This window comes from Dipodomys ordii, unplaced genomic scaffold, assembly GCF_000151885.1.
Source record: "Dipodomys ordii isolate 6190 unplaced genomic scaffold, Dord_2.0 Scaffold56, whole genome shotgun sequence".
Lineage (NCBI taxonomy): Eukaryota > Metazoa > Chordata > Mammalia > Rodentia > Heteromyidae > Dipodomys > Dipodomys ordii.
In genome coordinates this window covers 12,597,063-12,621,658 of record NW_012267272.1, presented here as the reverse complement: position 1 = coordinate 12,621,658, position 24,596 = coordinate 12,597,063, and the positions used below count along the sequence as shown (strand labels likewise).

General features: G+C 43.6%; 1 protein-coding gene across 5 annotated transcripts in view; it reads left to right on the top strand.

Moving 5' to 3' along the window:
- Positions 1-22,118, top strand: part of Ezh2 (enhancer of zeste 2 polycomb repressive complex 2 subunit) — a 38,445-nt gene extending 16,327 nt beyond the window's left edge. For 3 of the 5 annotated variants that reach the window (XM_013021722.1, XM_013021721.1, XM_013021726.1), the window contains 16 exons: positions 876-996; positions 1,845-1,985; positions 3,405-3,507; positions 4,085-4,248; positions 9,499-9,590; positions 10,915-11,155; positions 11,787-11,956; positions 12,408-12,502; positions 13,530-13,570; positions 14,000-14,125; positions 15,213-15,391; positions 17,428-17,523; positions 18,150-18,231; positions 19,264-19,344; positions 19,461-19,545; positions 21,792-22,118. In XM_013021722.1, the coding sequence (XP_012877176.1) occupies positions 876-996; positions 1,845-1,985; positions 3,405-3,507; positions 4,085-4,248; positions 9,499-9,590; positions 10,915-11,155; positions 11,787-11,956; positions 12,408-12,502; positions 13,530-13,570; positions 14,000-14,125; positions 15,213-15,391; positions 17,428-17,523; positions 18,150-18,231; positions 19,264-19,344; positions 19,461-19,545; positions 21,792-21,852 (1,878 nt within the window). In that variant the 3' untranslated portion in view covers positions 21,853-22,118. The remainder of the gene's footprint in view (positions 1-875; positions 997-1,844; positions 1,986-3,404; positions 3,508-4,084; positions 4,249-9,498; positions 9,591-10,914; positions 11,156-11,786; positions 11,957-12,407; positions 12,503-13,529; positions 13,571-13,999; positions 14,126-15,212; positions 15,392-17,427; positions 17,524-18,149; positions 18,232-19,263; positions 19,345-19,460; positions 19,546-21,791) is intronic. The other 2 variants (XM_013021724.1, XM_013021723.1) reach the window with 1 other exon arrangement.
- The last annotated feature ends 2,478 nt before the right edge of the window (positions 22,119-24,596 follow it).

The following is a 24,596-nucleotide window of genomic DNA, read 5'->3' as shown; positions in this document are numbered from 1 at the left end:
CTGTCTGAGTAGCTAGAATTTCAGGAGTGTGACACTGGCACCTGGCAGCTTGTTTCCTTTGTTAGAGGCACTTAAAGTTAGATGGTAAAATATATTAAGTACAATATTTTTCTCCCTTGCTCCATTGATAGTTTGCTTCGTGACTGATACTAGAGAATGGAGTAAAGACTCTCCTGGAGAGCAGTTGTTCTCTTCTTGTCATTTCCCTTTGTTTTTGGTGGTGGCACTGGCGATCAAGCCCAGGACTGGTTGGTACATATTAGGCAGACACTAACACTTAGCTACATCTGTAGGACCTTTCATATTGAATTAAAAAAGTAATAGTTAATATTCATCTGTTTTTGTTTTCATGCTGATTCTGGGGCTTGAACTTGGGGTCTGGGCATTGTCTTTAGCTTTATTGTTTGAGCCACAACTCTACTTCTGGCTTTTTGGTACTTAATTGGAGAGAAAAGTCTTATGAGCTTTCCTGCCCAGGCTGGCTTCAAACTGGGATCTTCATTCTCAGCCTCCTGAGTAGTTAGGATTATAGGTGAGGGCCACCAGAGCCTGCTCCAGTACACCTGGGTTTTAAATAATATATATATATATATTTTTTGCTGTCGGTCATGGGGCTTGAACTCTGGGCCTGGGCGCTGTCCCTCAGCTCTTCAGTTCAAGGCGAGCGCTCTACCACTTGAGCTCTACCACTTGAGCTACAGCGCCACTTCCGGTTTTCTGGTGGTTTATTGGAAATAGGAGTCTCACGGTCTCTCCTGCCCGGGCTGGCTTTGAACCACGATCCTCAGATCTCAGCCTCCTGAGTAGCTAGGATTACAGGCGTGAGCCACCAGCACTCGGCTTTAAATAATATTTTTGTTTTGTTCTCACTTTAGGTGGAAGATGAAACTGTTTTACATAACATTCCTTATATGGGTGATGAGGTTCTAGACCAGGATGGCACTTTCATTGAAGAGCTAATAAAAAACTATGATGGAAAAGTGCATGGAGATAGAGGTGAGCCCCGTGATTACTGTTTTGAGAAAGAAAAAGCTAAGGAATTGACCAGTTTATTAATATAAAACATAAAAGAGATTTTTAATAATAAAAACTAAACTTTATTTGACTGGCCTGGACTCACAAGCCTGAAATTTCTAGTGGTTTTATTTTTTTTAAATCAGACAAATTTTTTGACATCCAATAATTATTCATAGTTGGTTATGGGATAAATTGCAATAGCAATGGTGTAAATATAATAGAAATTGTGTGTAGATTATGAGACTGATTAGTAGTAAAATTACTTAGAATTAGGACTCTACTTATGTGGCCTCCTGGGCTCCAAAAAAACCCTCCCTGCTTGAAAACGCCTGCCCTCAAGGGAAGCCTCACTCCTGAGACTCAGTCACCACAATGCTGGTTTTGTTTCTGTGTCCAGGAGGCTCTGTTAAAGTGTCTGAATGGAGGGTAATGTCCTATTAGCATCGTCCATGGCCATTTTTAGCGGACAGCAAGGTCTACAGCCATCAGGTCAGTGACACACAGAGCTTTTTGGAGGAGATGCAAGTATAGTTGGTTTTCAGAGGATTAGGGCAGTACCAGCTTTGGTACTGTCAGAGGACTGACACTGGAGAAAGTAGTATAGAAGACAAATTTTGCTTCTTAACTTTACTAAAGGCCAACCCTGAAAATGGTCTTATCAGCCCTCTCCATTGCAGTACTAATGTTATAGTGCTCATAGAATCGGGTATTTCTTCCAAATTAGGGAAGGACTATAAAGACTAAAGACCTTCTATAAAGTCATAAATTAACCTTGTCATTACCGCTTTCTTTGGTGCCTTTCTGACATTTGCTTTAATGTATTTCAGAATGTGGGTTTATAAATGATGAAATTTTTGTGGAGTTGGTGAATGCTCTTGGTCAGTACAATGATGATGACGATGAAGAGGATGGAGATGATCCTGACGAAAGAGAAGAAAAGCAGAAGGACCTACAGGATAGCCGCGATGGTATGTCTGAGAACAACTTTTTGTGCAGAAATGCCATTCTTTCAAAACAAACAAAAAAGTCTAAGACTGGCACCAGTGGGTCATGCCTGGCTGGTAATCCCAGCTACTAGTGAAGGTGACATCTGAGGATCAAAGCCAGCAGGAAAAGTCCTAGAGACTCTTTATCTCCAGTTAACCACAGGAAGCTAAAAGTAGAGCTGTTGTTCAAGTGATAGAGGATTAGCCTTGAGCAAAAAGAGCTCAGGGTCAGAGCCTACTCCTTGAGTTTAAGCCCCAGCACTGGCACAAAAAAAACAAAAACAGAAAAAGCCCCACCAAAAAACAAAGACTAACCACTGGTGGCTCACGCCTATAATCCTAACTACTTAGGAGGATGAGATCTGATGATTGAAGATCAAAGCCAGCCTGGGCAGGAAAGTCCATGAGACTCTTATCTCTAATTCACCACCAGAAACCAGAAGTAGCACTGTGGCTCAAAGGGTAGAGCCCTTGCTTGCCTTGGGCTGAAGAGCTGAGGGATAGCACTCAGGCCCAGAGTTCAAGCCCCATGACTGACCAAAAAACCAAAACCAGTCCAAGTAGAAATTAGTTCCTTCTTTCTCCTCTGTTAAATATCACATCAATAATATTTGCCACATCTCACTTGAGCATTTTTTTCTTTCCTTTGGCTAATAAAAGAACACAGTCCTTACTTTTTTGGACTGCATGGAGCAATTTGCATAATCATCATTATAATGATAGCATTGCTTTGGTATCTACAAGTTGTATGCTAATCACTTCCAAGGCATCCACTTATTTAATCCTCACATCTTCAAAAGGTAGATGTTATTATTAGATCTATTGTATATTTGAGGAAACAGATTTAAAGAAGTGAAATCCTGAACCCGAGATGTTAACCTGAGCCAACTTGCCTCAGAGCTGTGCGTTCCCCTGCCCTACTATGGCTTCCTATAAACCACCTGCTCTCAAGCCCTGTTAAAAGCAGTGTGTATGGATGAATTCAAGGGAAGAATTGAAATTCCAAAGCAGCATCCATTTTTTAAGAAAACATAATGATAATCTACTTCAGTTTCTTCATATTATAGATGAGGAAACATCTAAATGGCTAAGTAATAGCAGACAGTTGAAATCTGGGGTCTGTGTATGTCTCTGTGTGTGCTCTTGAGCCCTTCAGAATTGACTTTTGTGTTTGATCTGCAAGTGTTCCACAGACTTCTATGTTAGAAGTAAGTGCAATACAGGGTTGATGATTTCTTCGAAATATCTTCCTCCACTCTAGTGCTGGGCCTTGAACTTAAGTATTTTACTACTTGAGCCACAAAAGACTAAAGTTATTGAGATACTACTATGTGGAAAAATTGAAGGGTTGAAAACTTATTTCCATTCTCCTTCCCCTCCCTTTCCTAATTCTCTATGAAGAAAAAGAAAGCCGCCCACCTCGGAAATTTCCTTCTGATAAAATTTTTGAGGCTATTTCTTCAATGTTTCCAGATAAGGGCACAGCAGAAGAACTCAAGGAAAAGTAAGTAAAATTTGCTTTTGAGGAATTCTTGCCTTGTGCTATTCCAGGTGATCAGCCAGCCACTCAAGTTTCTTTGTAGTGTTCACATGATATTGTAAGTAGAGTATTCATTTGTAGTATTCTGTGCTACAGAATGTTATTTTAGGGGGAGTAAGTATTTATGCATATGTAATTCACAGTAATAAATTATAGAAAAACTTTTCTGAATATTGGTGGGAATTTCAGAATAGTTGATGCTTAATAAAAATGAAAACAAGTCCAGGATATACCCAAACCATCAGGTCAATTGTTATGCCACACATAATATCTTAATTCTTAACAGAGCATACATAATGTTTATGCATAATGCTTCTTTGTTTCTTTTTTTTTTTTAACAACAAATGGGCACTTTATTGAACAGTTCACAAAAGAAGTACAAACAGCAAATAGTGCTTACTTATTTCTTGAAGTAAAGACGTTTGTAAGGGATATGTGTGTGTATGTGTTTCAGTCAGTAATCTTTAAGAAACATGGAAACTTTAAAAGCTTTACATTTTTTTCCTGATTCCCTCCTATTCTTCTTCTCGGTTGATATTAGATATAAAGAACTCACTGAGCAGCAGCTCCCCGGTGCTCTTCCTCCTGAATGTACCCCCAACATAGACGGACCAAACGCTAAGTCTGTTCAGAGGGAGCAGAGCTTGCATTCATTTCATACACTTTTCTGTCGGCGATGTTTTAAGTATGACTGCTTCCTACATCGTAAGTGCAATTATTGTACGTTTTCATTTTCTATCTTTGTTGTGGAATTATGTTTTTTAAACTAGCTTGAAAAGTGTTGTAATGTATTACAGTTAGAATTCAAATTTGTCATTTAGTTTTATAATATAAAAGGATTCTAGTATTGTTACTTCTATTTCTAAAAATTATAGTATGTGTGCCATACTTAAACTTCATTAAGAGAGCACATTACCTTTTGCTGGAATTTAAATGCAGGTATTTAAAAAGCTACTTACTCAGAGAATAAAAAATTAAGGACTTAACGTGAAATAAAAACTTGTTTATACAAACATCTTTCTTTCTTTTAAATTTCTGGATTTGTAGTTTTACTGTTATTAAAATAGATGTTAGGAGTACCTTTTTCTTTTTTTCCTTAATAAAGAAGATGTTTGGATGGTAGAGGACTGATAATCCAACCAACCTACAGGCCCAGTATAGCAGACACATGTCCATCAAGGGGTTGTAAATGTTCTAACTAGCCTGAGGGATAAAGGGTTTTAGTCAGGAACTAATCACACTTTTATGTTCCAAAATTGCTTTAAGATACAGTTCTTTTTTTGTAAGTTGAGGCTGGCAGTTCTGACTTTGGGCCATGGAAATTCTTTATGAAAGCTTTAGCCTAGAGGAATCAGGACTTACTATACTAGACTGACTTGGGTGTACACAGATAATAGCATGTCTAGTGGGAGGAAGAATGAGTGTGACAAACCAGGATGGGTATCTGCGCTGTTGAAACAGGACCCAGAGTAGAACTTGTCATAGAAAAATGTTCTGTTATGCTTTCTCGTAGTTCAATATCTTTTGGGAAAAATCAAATTTAAGTCTCATACTGTGTCAGTTTGTCCCTTTAGATGTTAATATGAAAATCTTGTTTTTAATATTCTTTCAGAATGTATATTGATGTTGCTTGTAGAAAAGATAATTTCCCAAATGGTTAGAACTTCAAGGAAAATATTTTTAAGTTTATGATCAATGGTTAACATTTTAAAGAAATATTTTGGAATATGTAATGGTTAAATGTTCAGACATAGCGTAATAACTAGCAGCCGTCTTTGCCCCTCAAACCTGGGATTTTTTCTTTTTCTTTTCTTTTTTTTCTTTTTTTTTTGCCAGTCCTGGGGCTTAAACTCAAGGTCTGGGCACTGTGCCTGAGCTTCTTTTGCTCAAGGCTAGCACTCTACTGCTTGAGCCACAGCACCACTTTTGGCCTTTTCTGTGTATGTGGTACTGAGGAATTGAACCCAGGGCTTCATGCATGCTAGGCAAGCACTCTACCACTGAGCCACACTCCCAGCCCCCTGGGATTTTCTGTGCGTGAAGATTAGATGAGATAATGTCCCTAGCCTAGTGTTTGCTTCAAATAAAGAAGTTATTACTAGCCTCTCATTACTGCGGCTGTCACTGTTGTTATCTAGGTTCTGGTGATGGCACTCTTTATGAGGTATTCTTTGTAAAAGTCCAGTATATGTGATATACACTGAAGAATTTCAGTGAAAGTATAATTCAGTAAGAATTTATTCTTTTTATTTGTGATGGTCCTGGGGCTTGAACTCAAAGCATGGGCACTATCCCTGAACTTCTATCACTTAAGCCACAGCTTCACTTCTGTCTTTTTTTTTTTCCTATTAAGTTTTTTTATTGTGAAAATATGGTACAGAGGGGTTACAATTACATGAGCAAGGTAATGAGCACATTTCTTATTAAGCATTGCTGCCTCTGTTGTTTCCCCTTACCATCCCACAGCTTCACTTCTGTCTTTTTAAAATAGTTTATTGGAGATAAGAGTCTCATGGACTTTCCTTTTCCAGGTTGGCTTCAAATGATGATCCTTAGATCTCAACCTCCTGAGTAGCTAGGATTACAAATATGAGCCACTCACTGGGCACCCGGCTAAGAATTTATTCTTGCCACTGAATTTACTGAAGAGTGGTTGAGATCAGTAATTTAACCAAAAGTTACTAAAACCGACAGTGGGTGTTGATCTATGATCATTTTTCACATGCCACCAAGCTTTAAGAGGTGTTCAGAAGAAGTGGGGTATGCAGTAATATGATTACAAAAACCGGAGTAGAGAAACCTGAAGTTGTTTCCCAGGGTGGGGAGCCCTTTTTCTGCCAAGAGCCATGTGGCTATGGCGGCGTCATTTACAGGCCATGCAGAATTAACACTGTGGGCCTTGGGGAGCTGACAAGAAGCATATGTGTCTGTCCTGTCATGGACCAAATGATTTAAAGCCCAAGGGCCAGATGTTCCCCATTTCTGTAGCATAGTAAAACAAGTACTGAGTGAGGTACTTAGACAAATGAGCTCTTTGTTCCTTTTTCCTAATTTGAGCAATCACCACTGGAAACAGGTAATGGCTAAAGTTTGATCTCACCATTCTGTACTTAATGTATCACTTGGTGAAATTTGAAGATACTAGGGAGTTACTGTGGGTACTGTAGAGCCATTTTCTAAAGCTGCCATGGATCTCACATTAAGGGATAGAGAACAGATGGAATTATGCACTATGATTTCAAAGTTTTCTTGTCTTGGTTTGAAAACATTTAAGATTTCTTATCAAGCTTTTGTAGATTAACTTTGATAAAGAAATGCCCTCAACATTCCTGTTTTTGCTTTTTTGTACAATTTAAAAAAGAGTCTTTAGCTGTGCGCTGGTGATTTAGTTACTTAGAAGGCTGGGAGATGAGGATTGTGATCCAAAGCCAGGCCAGACAGAAAACACCACTGGATTCCATATCTAAAATAACCAGCAAAAAAAATGGGCTAATGGCATGGCTCAACTGATAGAATGCCAGCCGTGGGAACAAGCAAAACCCTGGTACCAGGGAAAAAAATGTAGTAGAATGTGGTGAACCGTGTCTATAATCTCAGCACTCAGGAGGGGAAGCAGGAGAGAGGCAAGTTCAAGGCCAGTCGGAGCTGTGTACAGAGATCCTATCTTAAAACAATGTAAGGGGGTGTAACTAGGGGTGTAGCTCAAAGGTAGATCATTTGCCTGCCATAGGCAAATTTAGGATTAATTCCCAGCAGTATATAAAAAAAAGCATCTTGCATAATTCTTCCCTTTTCCTGATGGGGAATTTAATGTGATTTTCCCCATATATACATAGTTTGTCCCCTATGGGTTAGAGAAACCTGGGCCAGTGATTAGATAGAGTTTGGGTTATTTGATAAACTTTGAATCCTGACAGGAGTGTTTGGAAGCTTTGTGTTCAGTCGTCCGGAAACGAAAAACACTGAAGGCATTTTTCTCAGCAAGAATGGTTTATATAAGTAGTTTTTCTGGTGGTTTAAGGTTTGGGATTCTTTCAAATCTAGTTATAAAGATTTTTTTTGTTAATTTTAGCTGAATACAACGTTAAAAACAACATTTTGTTGTTTATTAGTTTTGTGTGGGTCCTGGGACTGAACTTTGGGCCTCAGCATTGTCTCTGAGCTTTTTTTCTCAAGGCTGGCTAGCTAGCACTCTGTCCTTGGGCCACCCTTCCCCTTCAGGCTTTTTAGTAGTTAATTGGAGATAAGAGTATCACAGACTTTTTCCCCTGGACTTAATTTGTACCGCAGTCCCACAGTGTCAGATCTTAGCCTCTCCTGGCTGCTGTTTTAAAATTGTTTAAAGTACCTTTCAACTATTACTGTGTTAAGTTTTCCTTTTTAGCTTGAGTTGCTTGTGTGCTAGCTTGCATAGTTGTAATTTACGAATGTTCTGTGTTCTTGTTCCGATCTGATGAGACACCTAGTTCAGGACCAGCAGAAGCTGCTGTGCCTTAGCTGTGTGTGTCCATCTGTTCTCTGTACGCTCTAAATACAGATGTGCTAGAGGAGGCAACCAAACTAAAATAGTCTTCTAACTAATGAAGATCTCTGGGTTTTTAGATGAATACGTTTCCTTGCTGTTGATAACTTTCACCTTATATATACTCAGTGTTTGTACGGATAATAAATTGCCAACTGAGCCATCTGGTATTAGGTTCTCATTCTGGAAGAAACAGCTCATAACATACAAAACTGACTCATCCCAGCTCCGCAAAAATAAAATGTTTCTCGGCTCTCATTATTTCTCTTTAAATGTAAGTTTAAGTTCATGTATTTTTAAATTTGTTTTGAGCCCTCCCCACATCTCGAACATACCAAAATGTGTGGTAACACACTTAGAATTGTAGCCTTGGGCTGGCTGGGTAAGGCCGGAGGATCGTGAGTTCACGACTAGCTCGGGCAACATAGTATGACTCTGCCTCAAGAAAAACATCTCCACACTCCACCAAAATGTTTTCTGAATAAATCATTTATTAAAAATACAAGCGAAGTAATAATTCTGAATGGATGATTTTAAGCATTTGCTTTTATCTATGAGGAAGCAAGCTCCTGAGAATTTGTGAAGTTGGTACTAGTGTGTTTACGTTGCTTTCCTATATTTCATGAGCTAACATTTGAATCTATTATTTGGAAATTTTGCTTCAAAGATTTTTTTTCTTGGGGCTGGGAAGGTGGCTCAGCAGTAAGAGTGCTTGCCTTGCATGCCTGAGGCCCTGCGTTCGATTCCTCAGCACCACATAAGCAGAAAACAGAAGTGGTGCTGTAGCTCAAATGGTAGCATGCTAGCCTTGAACCAAGAGTTGAGGGACATGTCCAGGCCCAGAGTTCAGGCCCCATGACTGACCCCCCCCCAAAAAAAAAAAAAGATTTTTTTCCTTTCTAAAATGTGTTATATTTGATGATTTTCCTGTGGAAAAGCCAAGCCCTCATTAGGTTCTTTCATTGGTTGTTCTTCACAAAAATTGAATGTTGGTAATTTAGGACTGTTCTTCTTGTAATTGAGTTTGAAGTAATATTTTAAGCAATATTTCCTACTATTCCCATGTTTTGGCTGTTCTAAAATGAAGGAATTGTAGATCTCAGAATTTACTTGATAAAATAGGAAGCCTAATTTATTTGAGATGGTCTACTGCTTGTGTGGAAGATGTTGAAGACAATATTTATAATTATAGTTTCTGTACATCAGTTATTAATGTAAAAAATATAAGCAAGAAACTCATCATTCCATAGTTGACTGTTTCCACCTTGCTTAGAGGAAACTGAAAGTTCAGTAGAAATTTGGAGGCAAGTTGTGTAAGGTAATGTAAACCATTCACTGGCAAAATACAACCAGTGATTCATTGATCTGGGGAAATGAAACATTAAGTTTTTTCTACTTACATTCAGATACTTTGTCTTTAACTTTCTTTCCAGCTTTTCATGCAACACCCAATACATACAAGCGGAAGAACACTGAAACAGCCCTCGACAACAAACCCTGTGGACCACAGTGTTACCAGCACCTGGTAAGATGTAGTTGTTTTTTATTCTGGAGGGTCGTAATGCTGAGCTCTGGTGGAGGTGGTAAAGCCAGCGTTCGTATTGTCCATCCCTGCACTTCTGTTGCCAAGAGACAGGCAGTGCTCTTACCCATGTTCTTTCCTAGCTCATGTACTGCACAATTCAGTCCTTCAGGGATCTTTGTTGTTTATCTGTTATCTCTTTAGCAACATCTGAAGCCCCATAGGTCCAAGGCTCATAGGTCTTCCACAAAGTGACAGTTGTGAGATTTGGCCCACTTCACACCAGAACCTCAGCGGTCATGTGCAGTAGCCCCTAAGAGTTCTCAGGACCATATCCATTCCACGAGTGCTAGGCCCTAGGTAGTTAGAACTACTGTAGAACCAACCTACAGATTCTTTTTAAGTGATGGAGAAAAGGTAAGGGATTAGGAAGATATAAGGTAGGAAAGTTGTTTTTACGGTACTATCTTATTGTTTACCATTTCCCCTCTTTGAACCAAGCCACTCCTACCTAGGAACTAAATGGGTATATATTGCCTGTTGGATTTTGGAGAGAAGATTCAATGAATGGCACCTGCAGAAGGTATCCTATTTTTAAGCAATTTGGTTTTGTAGACTGAAGTATAAAACTGTTAGCTGCTCTCAAACTTTTCCCTTAAAAATGGAATTCTTGAGCACTGTTGTATTGTATTCTTTAAAGGTAGAACTATTATTTGGCTCATCTAAAATGTTTCTGTGGTCTCTCTGTAAAACATGCTCTGACCATTGTTTTATACTTTCTGAGACTGAATTACTTCACAATGCAAAATGTAAGCCTTGGAGTCTGTTCCTGAAGTTCCTTTCATGTCTTCCTGTGGCTCTGCCTCCTTCACAGGAAAAAAATATTGGATGTTTTAATAGTAAGACAAAGTGACAAGCAATGTATGCATGTTTCTGTTTTGTACTTTTCTTGTATTCTTTAAATAGTACCTTTAAAGAGGTAAGTGTTACCATAAACTCTGTATAGGAAGTCTGACTCGATGCTATTAGATATAGTGATTCTTTTGGCAAAGATTCACTTTTCAATGAACTGTATTTTAATCTTCTAATGTGTGTCACAAATTCACCATGTAGAATTGTCTTGCTTGATTTCATGCTCCTCTTGTAAGATATCAAACTCATTTACATTCTGAAGTTTTCAAATCATCAAAAGTGAGTATATTCAGATATGCGATGATTGTGTGATAAATGGGTAATAAATCTCTGCGTGGTATGCAATGTCTTTGTATTCTTTTTTCAAGGTGAGGTTTAGATCTTGACACTGATGCAGACCATTTTCATTTTTCAGGAGGGAGCAAAGGAGTTTGCTGCCGCCCTTACTGCTGAGAGGATTAAGACTCCACCGAAGCGGCCGGGGGGCCGCCGGAGGGGCCGGCTTCCCACCAACAGCAGCAGACCCAGCACGCCCACCATCAACGTGCTGGAGTCCAAGGACACGGACAGTGACCGGGAGGCAGGGGCTGAGACCGGAGGAGAAAACAATGACAAAGAGGAAGAGGAGAAAAAGGACGAAACTTCTAGCTCCTCTGGTGAGACAGAACTCCTCTCTGGGTGTTTCAGCATTGCTTTGCCCGTTCACATTGTGAAGATTAAGGACGTGGATACGTGCAGTACTTGAGTTGGTTTTTTTGATTAAACAAGCAGTCTAAGATGAGGGAATTCTTTTACGAATGTAGCTGAATTGTTGCAGATTTTCCTCTCTCATGAGGTTTGCCCTTCAGGGCTTCCAGAAGGTTCAACCCAGAGTGCTCTCACCCTCTGGGCGTTTTCTTTTCTCAGGGCACTATGAAATTCTGATCACGGGCTTTTAATGTTCTTGATATCATAGGAGTAGGTTTGGTTAGAGAGACAACTAGAGAACATGGATGAATATTTTACTGATTGGGCTTCAGTTGTCCTTTCAATTTGAGGAGTTATACCACTACTAGCAAAATGCTAGAAAATGAACCGTGTTCATTTTCCTAGAATGTGGCCTTGTAGTCCACACTGAAGAAAGGGGCAACTTCATGATTGGGTGGGAGAAGAACCCCGTGATTGTTTGTAGCTTCATTTTATTCTAAGATACAATTCCCTTCCTTCTGTGGTCTTAAGCATACTCTGAATTTTACTTCTTACACTGTTCATGCATTTCCTGACTTGTGCTAACATTTGGTTTTGTAGAAGCAAATTCTCGGTGTCAAACCCCAATAAAGATGAAGCCAAATATTGAACCTCCTGAGAATGTGGAGTGGAGTGGTGCTGAAGCGTCCATGTTTAGAGTCCTCATCGGCACTTACTATGATAATTTCTGTGCCATTGCTAGGCTAATTGGGACCAAAACATGCAGACAGGTAGGTATTTCTGGTAAAAATAATGACATATATTCCTTGTCCAAACAAGAATTGCCTTTCTTTTTTGCCCAGTGTGAATGACATAATGCCATTCTCTTTTTTTTTTTTTTTTGAGGTGGGAGAGGTACTGAGGCTTGAACTTGGGGCCTTAATGCTGGCTAGGCAGTCGCTCTACCACTTGTACCAAACCTCCAGCCCTTTAATGCCATTCTTTAGTTGAGTTAAGCATTTCCTCATCTGAGATGTTTAAGGTAGGGCTAATAGATGTAAAAAGCTAGTAAGCTGACACTCGACACCACTACTCATGAGCAGAATGTTAGTGCTGCCCGTCTCCTGAAGTGGTGGAGGGGCATCCACTGGGCCCCACTGCCAGCAGTGTGTGGTGGGTGGGAGCATGGGGGGTTCCCTGACGTCAGACGGTCTGTAGAACTCCCTGCCTGTGCCTCCTCAGGTGTATGAATTTAGAGTCAAAGAATCCAGTATCATAGCGCCTGTCCCCGCCGAGGATGTGGACACTCCTCCACGGAAGAAGAAAAGGAAACACCGGTGAGTGCGTGGCTGAGTTCTAGACAGGCACAGAGAAGGAAGGCCTCTGTAGGCTGGGGGTGGACCCTGCCTTCCTTCCACTTGGACTGTTGAAGTAAAGACCATAAACTGTCCTCAGAGACAGGCCAGTGGAAGGTTGCTGGTATTTTTCTGTAATGTACGGCAGCTTCCGTTATTTTGGCATGTTGTAAGTTATACAAATTTTGGTTTACCATACTGCATCTTGGTTAAGAAAAACAAATTAAGCTTTTGTAGTAAAAGCTACATAAACAATTAGCCGTTTGTTAAGAAATGTTCCAAGACAAATTTTGTGCTTTGAGATCTGAGCCAGGTTTTAGAAGTGACTGGTAGTCTAGGAGCCCAGGCTTTCGGGAATGCCCTTGCATTCTGATGTTCTTAAGGACCCTTTTCTAAGCACTTGTGGATGCTATTTTTTGCAGAGGCTTCTGTAAGTGATGATGTTTTTAGTCTGATGTGATTGGCAAATGTAGAGCCCCCCAAAATGGTGCCTGGGCTCCTAACCCAACCCACCTTTTTAAAACGAGAAGCAAATTTGGATGCATAAGGGAACAATTAGATTATGCTTCAGTAATTTTGTATAGGCTCATTTATTATGGTAGTTTACTAAATAATTTAGAGCTTTTGAGAAATTAGGAACTTTTCCCATAGGAAGCTTCTTCTGAATTTTTGGTTGAAATGTTTCTGATGGCGTAGCGTGCTTACATGGTTAATAAGACCGGAAACTGACCAAGTAGGGGCATGCGTATAACCCACATCAGTACGTCATTTAGCTAGGCACACACCTGCCACAGGAGGCTCCTCAGCCCTGCCCAGGTGCTATGGACAGGCACAGGAAGTGGTTCCCCCATCGGGCTTTGCACTGTGGCCCAGCAGCCTCAGTGAGCAGCTGTTCGAGTCACGGAGCTGATGGGGTAGCTTATTAGGACTTCTTGGCTAGATTAATGCACAGGCAAGCCCAGTTAAGTAGCTTGGCTAGAAGGTGATGTGTTTTTCTCTGTTTTTGCAGGTTGTGGGCTGCCCACTGTAGAAAGATACAGCTGAAAAAGGGTGAGTAGCTTTCCATTTAACTTTGTGGTTGTAACAGTGTCTACTTCCTTCTCATGTTTTAGAATAGTAACTGGATTGGAGTTGGGATTTAATTGTTTTCTATACAACAAACTAATTTAATTGAAAGATAACCTGTTGCTGAGTCTCCAGTCAGTTATCTTTTGGAAAAAAAAAAGGTGATTGGATGGAGTGAGCCAGTGAGAAGCGCTTTGGAAATGGGCCAGTGATGTGAGGCCATGCTCTTGAGCTCTTGGGGGTGGGAGGTGATTTTTGCCATTTGTCCACGGAACATATGCAGCACTGTAAGTATGTTAGCAGAAACCCAGTAGGGTGCTCCGAAGGCAGTGGGGAAGGATGTACTCTTGTTAACTGTGTGATCATTTCCCATCTCCCTGGATTCATTGGCTGCGTGCTGTTGTCTTTACTCAGACGGCTCCTCTAACCATGTTTACAACTATCAACCCTGTGACCATCCACGGCAGCCTTGTGACAGTTCGTGCCCTTGTGTGATAGCACAAAATTTTTGTGAAAAGTTTTGTCAATGTAGTTCAGAGTGTAAGTATTTGTTGCTTTGATGCAATTGCATGAGAACCGAATAGGCCTTTGGCTGGCAATTTAACATAGCAATTTACACCAAAGCATAAAGACATGGCGTGCTCCTTGTCATTTACTTTAGGAAATCCATTTATTCTACACGTATTGATGGAGCCCCTAACTGCACTGTCTTAGTGTCCGGTCAGTCTTCTGGGTGTGTGTGCATGCGTGCGTGCGTGTGTGTGTGTGTGCGTGCGCGCGCGTGCCTGTGTGTGCATGCAAGTTGGTCAGAGTTGTAGTGAAGTACTTGATTTTTCTTTTTAAATTATTCTTTGATGACTTAAATTGAGTGATAGTATAGTGGGCATAGACTGTAAGGGGAAATCTAGAAGTAGCTGCCCAAACATTTTGGGGCACTGGAAGTTGTCAGACTTAGGGTTTTAGTCTTCAGAATGAAGAAAAAGTAGCATAAGGGTAATGGATTTTTAGTTGTTTAAAGGCATTGCACAGAAAGCTTGCATTCTAAAGAGCAGGCTCCAACTTGCAGGGCTGTCAGACTGGTCAAGGACCATGGATGCTCTTTAGTTCAAAGTTGAATAAAATTCACATACTCCCCCTCCCCCTTTTTTTGTTGCCAATACTGGGGCTTGAACTTCAGGCCTGGGTGCTGTCCTTTGGCCTTTTTTGCTCAAGGCTGGCCTTCTACCACTTGAGCCACACCTCCAGCCTTTTGGGGATCAGTTGGATATAAGAGTCTCATGGACTTTCCTTCCTGGGCTGGCTTCTAATTGGGATCTTTAGATCTCCGCCTCCTAAGTTGCTAGCATTGTAGGTGTGAGCTGCCGGTGCCTGGCTTCACTCAGCATTTAATAAATATGAACTTGGAAGCAAACACTCACCAGTCACCTTCCTTGGTCCTAACAGTTTTTGCATTTGCGGTTTCGTCCTTTCCTCATCTATACAGTGGAAGATAAGATGGTTGTGAAGGGGGAAATGAGTTCATCAGGTGCTGTGCACAGTACTTGCCACTACCTTTATGCAAGTGTTTGCCTGGTGATGAGTGGGGGTGATGGTGATGGTGATGATGATGAACTCGTTATCTCTGAAGGTCAGAACCGCTTTCCCGGATGCCGGTGCAAAGCACAGTGCAATACCAAGCAGTGCCCGTGCTACCTGGCTGTCCGAGAGTGTGACCCTGACCTCTGCCTCACCTGTGGAGCAGCTGACCACTGGGACAGCAAAAACGTGTCCTGCAAGAACTGTAGTATTCAGCGGGGCTCCAAAAAGGTAAGCAGCTGTCACCGCGGGAAGGCTGTTTTGTCTTCTGATGTCACCCAGCTTTAGACAGACCATTGGCTGGGGCAGCCGAAGTAAAGGTGCTGTTGATGAGGGAGAACACGACCACATTTTCTTGGGGGTAACTATTGTCTTTTGCATTTCCCACTTGGTGGGAAGATAAACTAGGGCTTAGGAGTTATTTTCTAGTTGTTTAGTCATTTTAAATATCTCTTTCAGTTAATATAAGTTTTCATCACTTCAGTCCAAACAGATGCAATCCGAACACAGTAGAGCTATGTGTTCTCATCAAGTGGTATCTTTAGGTTCTTTTCTTTTCAGCGTGAAAGGTAAACTTTCCCATGCAAGATTTTGTAGACGTGTTTTTATGTAATACCCGTGAAAGGAGGTTGTCCGTGGTGGGGGGCGTCTGGGTGGCTGGGCCCTGGGGCGAGGGCAGGAGGAGGTCTCCAGTTTCTTGCTGGCCTGGCTACACTGTGACTCAGCTCAGGCCGGCTGTATCACGAGATCCTCACATACAATCAAAGAAAAGCTTGGACACCATACATCCAGGAGTTTGAAATTTGAGAATAGCATTGTAGGTGATTTAAAATGAAATAAACATTAAGCAGTTACTGAGCAAGAGAAACTTTAACAATCATCTTTTTAATCATAATAGCTGACACTTCTTAGCTACTTAATATTATATACTTAATAAACAGCCCTGAGTGGTGTGTGTATCCCTGTGAGTTAGGATTATCATAAATTCTGTTTTATAAACAGGGAAACCCCAAGTCACAGGACTCACAAGTAAAGGAGCAGGTGGTGAGTTAACTACAGCGCCATCCTGTGTTCCTCCGTGGGGGTGCGGCGCCCCGCTGTTCAGAGCCACTTGTGCCAGAAATCCTGCCCCATGCAAAACATTTAGCGTCTCTTGATTTCCTTCCCTGTGGCTCTGAACCAACACCTATAATCCTACCGGGGGCGTCTGGATTGGCTGTGCAGGGTGATTTTCGTTTTAGGTGCTTGACCCGTTTGCACTGGTGGCTTACCTATCCATTTAGGCCTGCTCACTGTCCTGACGTGTACCAAGTCAAACTTGTCACTGTCGGACAGGCATTGTCTTCCCATGAAACCCACAGCAGAGGGTGACGTGGTTCGGGCTGACACGTGCTCTTGGCTGACGTCTTTTACTTCTCAAAACAAACCTGGGTTACTAACTGGGTTCCACTTAATTAAGAATATTTAATTTTGTTGATGATCAGGAGAGTGTTTGGGAAGTTCACCTAACGGGAAAATATAGGATGGACCAGAATAGGCATAGTTCAGGAGCTTGGTTGATCTTGGAGCCTTTTTCATCGTCACAGGAAGATTCTGGATGCAAACAGTAATGGGCCATGAAGGCCATGAGCACATGGAGGAATTAACTGAGCACTTTGCAGCAATGGTGACGTTGGGTGGGATTCTTTGCTGAAAGTGGAACACGGGACTGCTGAGACGAGAGCCGTCATTGTGGTTCCCATGGTTCCATGGGGAGTGCTAGGAGAAAAAGACGCCACGAGAAAGCAAGCCACCATGTCAAGACGCAGGGCAGCGCAGCGCAGCGGGGCAGGCTGGGGCAAGATCCACCCTTTAGCCACCCATTTTAACAGGGTCCCGCTTACTTTCTATAACCTCCCAACAATGCCGTCAGTGAGTTCTCATACCCTCCTCCATCAGTACACAAGGCTTTTGGGGACACTTGATGATCCAGACTAACAAAGTGGAAGCTGGGAGGGGATGTAACTCCGCAGCAGTCCCTGAGTATCTCACTGCTGTCGTTTCAGGGGGCCCATAACAGCAAAGGCTGGGGTTCCCTCCGTATTTCCTTCTGAATTTGTGAAACACGTTGTTTTGGTAGTTTGCAGCTCTGCGCAGTTGCTCTTGTGCAGATTGGCTCTACCTGTGCCTTGCTGCTGCTCCTGGGCTCGGGTTTCATTGGGTGCAGGGTATTTGTCGCCAGTCTGCGTTCCTCCTCCTCTGATATGTGGCTGTGCTTCGTTCTCTAGCACTTACTGCTGGCACCATCTGATGTGGCAGGCTGGGGGATTTTTATCAAAGATCCTGTGCAGAAAAATGAATTCATCTCAGAATACTGTGGAGAGGTAAGGCAACACTCAGGATTAGAGGGGTATTATTTATAATAGCTGTGTGTTGGGATGATTTCATTGGAGAAATCATTGAGTTTAATTAGAATGAATCGTCATCAGATGTGAGGAGTTTTGGCCTGGATTTATTCTGCTTGTGGATCTGGTTTGCTTGGTAACTGGATTGCTTTAGTTTTCACCATGGGGACTTTAGCTTTCATCCCCTGGGGACTAAGGTGGGCAGGGATGACACGAGCTATGCTCTGTTGAGACTGTTCTGCTTAATCCACAGCCTCGCTGACAGTGGCCTGCGGACGTTAGGGTCATGACATTCTCCTGTTTCTAGCTGTCGGGTTAGGGGCCATACTGGAGAGCTAGCTTCAGTTGGACTGAACCCACAGTTTGCATTTTTTTAGCCAAGATACTTTTCGGTGGTCATTTTCTCTAAGCTTGTTATTTGAGATAAAGAAATCTCTGCCTTAGAGGCTTTAAAATACCTTTGAGGCGTGCAGACCAGTGGAGCTGAGGAGTTGGCTTTGTTGAGGATTCTCAGGAAGGACCAAAATTCTCTAGAAGAGCTCTTATTTGTTCTTACAGGCTTGATCCCTCACTCCAAGACATTGTCTTCCTGTGTTTCTTTTTAGATTATTTCTCAAGATGAAGCAGACAGAAGAGGGAAAGTGTACGATAAGTACATGTGCAGCTTTCTGTTCAACTTAAACAATGGTATGTGTTTCTGAGCCTGCAGGCACTTTGTTCTGAGTTGGCTTGAGAACCTTCCACAGACAGAGGATTAAGAATAGAGGCCAACGATTGGCCAGAGGAGGCTGGCTACAGCAGCAGTCCTGTTTCTCATTGCCTGTCATAGCATCAGAGCTGAGCGGCTTGTGGGCGGGACGCGGAGTGGCTGGCTTCCTCATGGAACAGAGGGACAGGTGCAGGACGCAGCGTCCTGGTGGACTGCCACACTGGGAGGGGACATGCACATTCTTCTGTGCCCTGCTACATTCTTCTTGACTCATCTTCCTGAGAACTTGGGGGTCTTGGAAGCATCGCTTCCTCATCCTTGTCCTTGAGAACCTCTGATCTAGAAGGAGAATGAGAGCCTTATCTGCGAGCACCTTCCAGATCCGCCAGGATGCCGGCCGCGTGAAGTAGAAGTGTACTGAAGATAGGACGGCGTTAGCAATTGAGTGGGACTAGGGAGTGAGCTTTCTGGCAGAGCTGCTGTTTTTAAGTGTGAAATGCCAGTTCTTTTCGAGGCTGGGGGCGGGGGAGTCCTGTGGCTTGAACTCAGTCCCTGAGCTTTTTCTTTTTTCTCTTTCAAGGCTGGTGCTCTACCATTTGAGCCACAGCTCCACTTCTAGCTTGGAGATAAAAGTCTCCCAGACTTTCCTGCCCAGGCTTCCTTTGAACCATGATCCTCAGATTTCAGCCTCCTGAGCAGCTAGAATGACAGGTGCCAGTTCTTGGTATTGGAGAGAAATTTTTTTTTTTTTAAGCCATGACTACATGCTTTTTTTTTAAGCCTTGATTTTCTCAGCTACACACACACACACACACTCTCCATTGTTAATCATTAAGGATTAATTTTGACCTAGAACAACAGCATTTTTTTCCAAATGTCATGTTGAATGATTTGCTTTTGAAGTCAAGCCTTGAAGAACTGTGATTGGTTCTGTTTCCAGAATCCTGTGTTTAATGATCTAAAACTGCAGGTCCTCACTGGATTGTACTTGTTTTCTTTTTTCTCTTTAGATTTTGTGGTGGATGCAACTCGCAAGGGTAACAAAATTCGTTTTGCCAATCATTCAGTAAATCCTAACTGCTATGCAAAAGGTAGGTCCTGCGGAAGTGTGCGTGAACAGTGGGACGGACGCCCCCTCACGCGCGCACTGGGGGATGTCAGGCTTCCCACGCCCCCTGCCCTCTGACCCCATGTGTCCTCCTTCTAGTGATGATGGTCAATGGCGATCACAGGATAGGAATCTTTGCCAAGAGAGCTATCCAGACTGGTGAAGAGCTGTTTTTTGATTACAGGTTGGTAAAGAACATTTTCAGTATGATCTGAGGGCTTTACTTCCTGCATGGTGAGATGGGGGCCAAGGCTACTTCCTTTTCACTCAGTCTTGTACTGATCTGCTGTCCCAGAAGGGGTCGTTCGACACTGCTGGCCATCAGTGTTGGCTGCAGCATTGGCTAGGGGAGTGGTTATGCTGTCCCCTTAATGTAGCTACTCATTGTCTTTGCATACAGTGGTGCTTTCTGTTTGCTTGTGGTCCTGGAGATTGCACTTAGGATCTTGAAGCTCAAGAGGCAAGCACTCTCCCACCTAACCTCAGCCCCAAGAAATGCTGTTCTCCGGCGCCCCCCCCCCCCAATTTTGGTCTGTTGTGGGTCTTAAACTCTAGGCCTGGACTCTAGTTCAAGGCGAGTGCTCTACCACTTGAGCCATAGTGCCACTTTCTGTTTTCTGGTGGTTCGTTGGAGTTAAGAGTCTCATGGACTTTGCTGGCTTTGAACCATGATTCTCAGATCTCAGCTTCCTGAGTAGCTAGGATTACAGGCATGAATCACCAGTGCCCGATTTAAAAAAAGAAAAGGACAGGTACAGAATACATTTCTTTTTGGACACTGGCACCCCTTCCCTCACCCTCTCCCAGTTTTAATGTTAAAAAACGAAACCTGTGCAGCAAGCCCTGTGTCTTGCCCTGCCGTTGGCAGCTGGTGTGACCCTGGACCTTTTTACATCATGTCAAAGATGCATTGTGTCACTAGGTTTGGTGCCTTTTCTAAGGGAAAACGTCACTACTGTATTTATATAGATTATTTTGAGAACACCATACTATACTTTGACAGCATTGCTGTCAGTACGTTTACATCTTTTTAAATTATTAGAGTACTTATACACATCATTATATTTTTTTGGCGTGTCTGTAAGGCATGTGTGTGGTGTGTGGTATTTTGCATGTATTTCTTATGGTGCTCTGGATTGAACGTAGGCCCTGCCTGTGCTGTTTGTGCTCTATAATACCCCTGGCCCAAAGCATCATGAGTGGGTGCATGTGTGCACGTGCATGTGTGCTGGTCCTGGGGCTTGAACTCAGATTACTGTCCCTGAGCTTCTTTTGTTCAAGGCTGGCCCTCTATCACTTGAGCCACAGCTACACTTCTAGTTTTTATTGGAGATAAAGAGTCACGAAATTTCCTATCTGGGCTGGTTTTGAACTGTGGTCCTCAGATCTCAGGCTCTTGAGTAGCTAGGATTATAGGCGTGAGCCACTGGTGCCTAGCCATCATTTAGTATTTTAAAAGTCAAGCACTGTTGGCAACTCTCCACTTTGTTGTGCTGTGGTTCTTTTGGGGAGAAAGAGCTACTGGGGTGCTGGAGACACAAAGCCACTGACAGCGCTGAACTGTGGGCCGGCATCTACCTTGCAGTTTAACCTTACTGTACGTCGATTTATTTAAATGCTGTCAAACACAGATGATTGAATTGGTGATTTCTGTAGCTGAGGCGGCATCCTTCGTGGAAACGTTTCTTGAGAGCTGAGTTATTGCAGACTAGGGCCCACGTTCCCCTGCGGCAGTGTTGGAGGGGACGGATGGAAACTCTGGGCTCCCAGGCGGCCTCCTGGGAAGTCCTTTACCTCAGGCTCCCTCCTCAGGGGAAGCAGCAGGAGGTCCAGGGTCCGAGGCAGCTCCATCTGGCCTCTCCATTGGAGGAGAGCGGAGGCTCCCGAGGCCTGGACCCTCAGGTGCCTTCTCTGGCTGGTTTGTGCGCCCTGGGCTGGGCTCTGGCTTGTGCCTGGCGCCTGGTCTTCCTCCCAGCGCAGCGCATGTGAGCACAGAGGCGTGGGGAGGGCTGGGCAGGGAGAAGCTTCCAGCGGCTTCCAGCCTGGATTTGTTCAGTTCAGAGCCAGGCATCTCCTCATCTGGAAGGTGAGCACGGGCGCGGATGCCTGCTTTGCCTGCCACATCTGGGCCTGTGCGGGTGTCGTTGTACAGTTGGGGAAGGGCTTTTAAAAAGAGCATTAAAATGCTCCACTAAGGGGGGGGGAGGGGGGAGGCTGGGAAGGGATGGGAAGGGTAAACAAAGGAGGAGGCTGCAATGCTTGGTAAGAAATGTACGCATTATCCTGCCCATGCAATTGTAACCCCTCTGTACAGTATGTTCACAAATAAAATAAAATAAAATTAAAAAAAATGCTCCACTAAGTTGGGCAGGCTTGGTGTGCTAACTTCCCTGCGCATTGGATGCATGCTCCTTCCTTGTTCTGTTTCAGATACAGCCAGGCCGATGCCCTGAAGTACGTGGGCATTGAACGAGAAATGGAAATCCCTTGACATCTGCTACCTCCCCCTCCTCCCGGAAACAGCTGCCTTAGCTTCAGGAACCTCCAGTACTGTGGGCGCACCGCACCGCACCGCACCGCACCGCACCGCAGGAAGAGAGCGTGCAGTGTGAAAGTCGGAATCTGCAAAGTACTGTAACAATAATTTATAGTAATGAATTTAAAAATCAACTTTTTATTGCCTTCTCACCAGCTGCAAAGTGTTTTGTACCAGTGAATTTTTGCAATAATGCAGTGTGGTACATTTTTCAACTTTGAATAAAGAATACTTGAATTTCTCCTTGTCTGGTGTCCACTACCACAGGTTCATTGAATGACGGTAGAAAAAGACAGACCCTCTTTAGTGGGAAGATACTCCAAGACGTAATTCCTTGGGGTATTTAGTTTTCTTCCAAAGTGTGATTTATTTAACAAACAATCTTGCCTATCTGGCATCAATAGGCAGGATCAATTTGCCTAATTTATAAAGATCTTTTCCTATGTTAGGTCTAAATATGTAACATAAAACATACAATTAATATTAGTATCGCCTGGCACTACTAGAAGGCGTGGGAGCCAGGACAGGCTGTGCTTGCATTGGTTTATTCTAGAGAAAGTTGTTTAACTTCCATGTGAAAAGCGATAGAATTGAACGAGGTTGTTTCTAACGCCCTGTCCAGCTCAAAATTCTACTAGTCTAGATTGAGTTCTCAGGAATACAGCAGTGTAACTAGGAATTCCTCACCTACTTAGAAAAGATGAACGGGCCCTGGGCTTGGTGGCGCACACCTATATTCTCAGCACTGTTACCACATGGGAGGGAGGCAGGAGGATTCTGAGTTTAAAGCCATCCTGGACCACGTAACACCTGTGCACACATGCACACACGTGCGCACGCACATACACTCACACTTCAGAGGTTGTTCCTGCCCGGGTCACGTAGAACCGAGGCTCTTGTTCAGTTTCTCCCTCAATTTGGGCACTGCCGCTTCTCTGTCTGTCTGTCTGTCCTTCCAGTCCTCACCAGGCAGTTGTCGACTGTCAGGGTGCTGGAATGTGTACCGAGCACGCAAGCGGAATTACAATGAGGTTAAAGGCTGGCAGTCACATCCCGCTGGTGGGGGCCGCTCCGCTCGAGCTTCTGGCCTATGAGATGAGCAAGGTCGGGACGGGCATGAAGTACACTGGGGAACAACATTTGCCCTCCAGTCTCCGGCCATAATTCCAAGAGAAGCCTTGTAGTAACTACACACGGTACAGGCCCTTGCTGGGATATTTGCCCCAGGACTTTGGGGTTTTACTAAAGGGGTCGTGGTTCAAAGAAAAGTGAAGGCAGCACTTTCAGTGCAGCTGCACCTTCACTGGTGCAGCTCAATGGTAACAGGGCAGGCTAGAGAGGCATCGGGAGCACGATGGCTGGAGGCTGCGGTGGGGCACAGCAGAGCGCTGATCACTCCAGACAGTGGGGACTAGCATGGCTGACAGCCCCTTGCTTCGTTACAGTGACATCTTTCAAAACGCTGCTCCCATCATGCATCTGACTCAGCACGGAAAGGACAAGGGGAGCAGAGCTTATTCTGGGAAAACCTCACCCGCTCCTGGAGCTGCCTCTCCTCTCCCCTCCCCCACCCCCCAGCTCATGAGCAACCCACCACCAGTGCGTCCCAGTGTTCCCACAATCCTGGGAATGCACTCCGTGTGTTTTTGCTCTGAAATCAACTTCCTTCCAATTCTGTGCTTTCATCTCCAAATTCTAAAAACACTGGGCAGAGGTTACAATCTGCTAAAATCTCTCTAGGCGACGCCTCGAAACGCGAAACTGTATTTGCGGTGTTGTAAATTGTGTTGTTTCACAAGCAGGAAGGGCTGAGAATTGGGGGCGTGGGGTGGGTTTCCCAAGAGCTGATGTTCTAGGGCACCCTCTGCAGGACAGACACTTCTCTAGGGACTGCACTGCCTGCAGCAGGCCTCTACCCTGCAGCAGCTACACAAGGTGAGTTACCCACGTGGGCCTCAGTGTAACTCTGGAGCTGCATTCTTTTGGCCTACATTTCAAGGCCGCTCACGTGTGGCTAGGACAACAGATCTTGGGTGGTCTTGACCGAATGGGGGCAAGAGCAGGTGTGGCATGTGAAGATGATGTGCCATCAGTTCTTACCTGGCCCGTCTACAGTTCTTGGCTTCCGGCTGGGCCTGTGCAGCGCTTACCCAAGGGCCTACTGGACCCTGGAGCAATTGCAAGCCTCCACGATGGGCTTTTCTATTTCGGGACTCAAACACAGGTTCTGAAAGCGGGTCTGATGGTAGCAGCTAGCCCTGCGGAAATGCAGAGAATTTAAAGGTGACCAGCCCGTGTGGCCCACGGAAGTCACTGAATGTTTGGAGGGGGTGGGGAGAAGGGCACTCAACTCACCTTAAGACTAATGAGAAGATTCATTCCAGCCAGGTGGGTCAAAGAAGAGATCTGCAGCTTACCTACCCAGGCAGTAAGACGCAGCCTAGTCAACCCATACACCCTCAACGCTGCAGCAAGGGACTTGGTCTCAAGGGCTGGTCCCCACGAGATTTAATCCTCTAAGCCCCTTACACTTCAAGAAAAATCCAACTACCACTCTCATCCAAGAGATGAACAGTCTATTTAAAAGTATTTCTGCTGGTTATTTACCATAGCTAAGATATGGAACCAACCCAGATGCCCCTCAGTAGATGAATGGATCAAGAAAATGTGGTATATATACACAATGGAATTCTATGCCT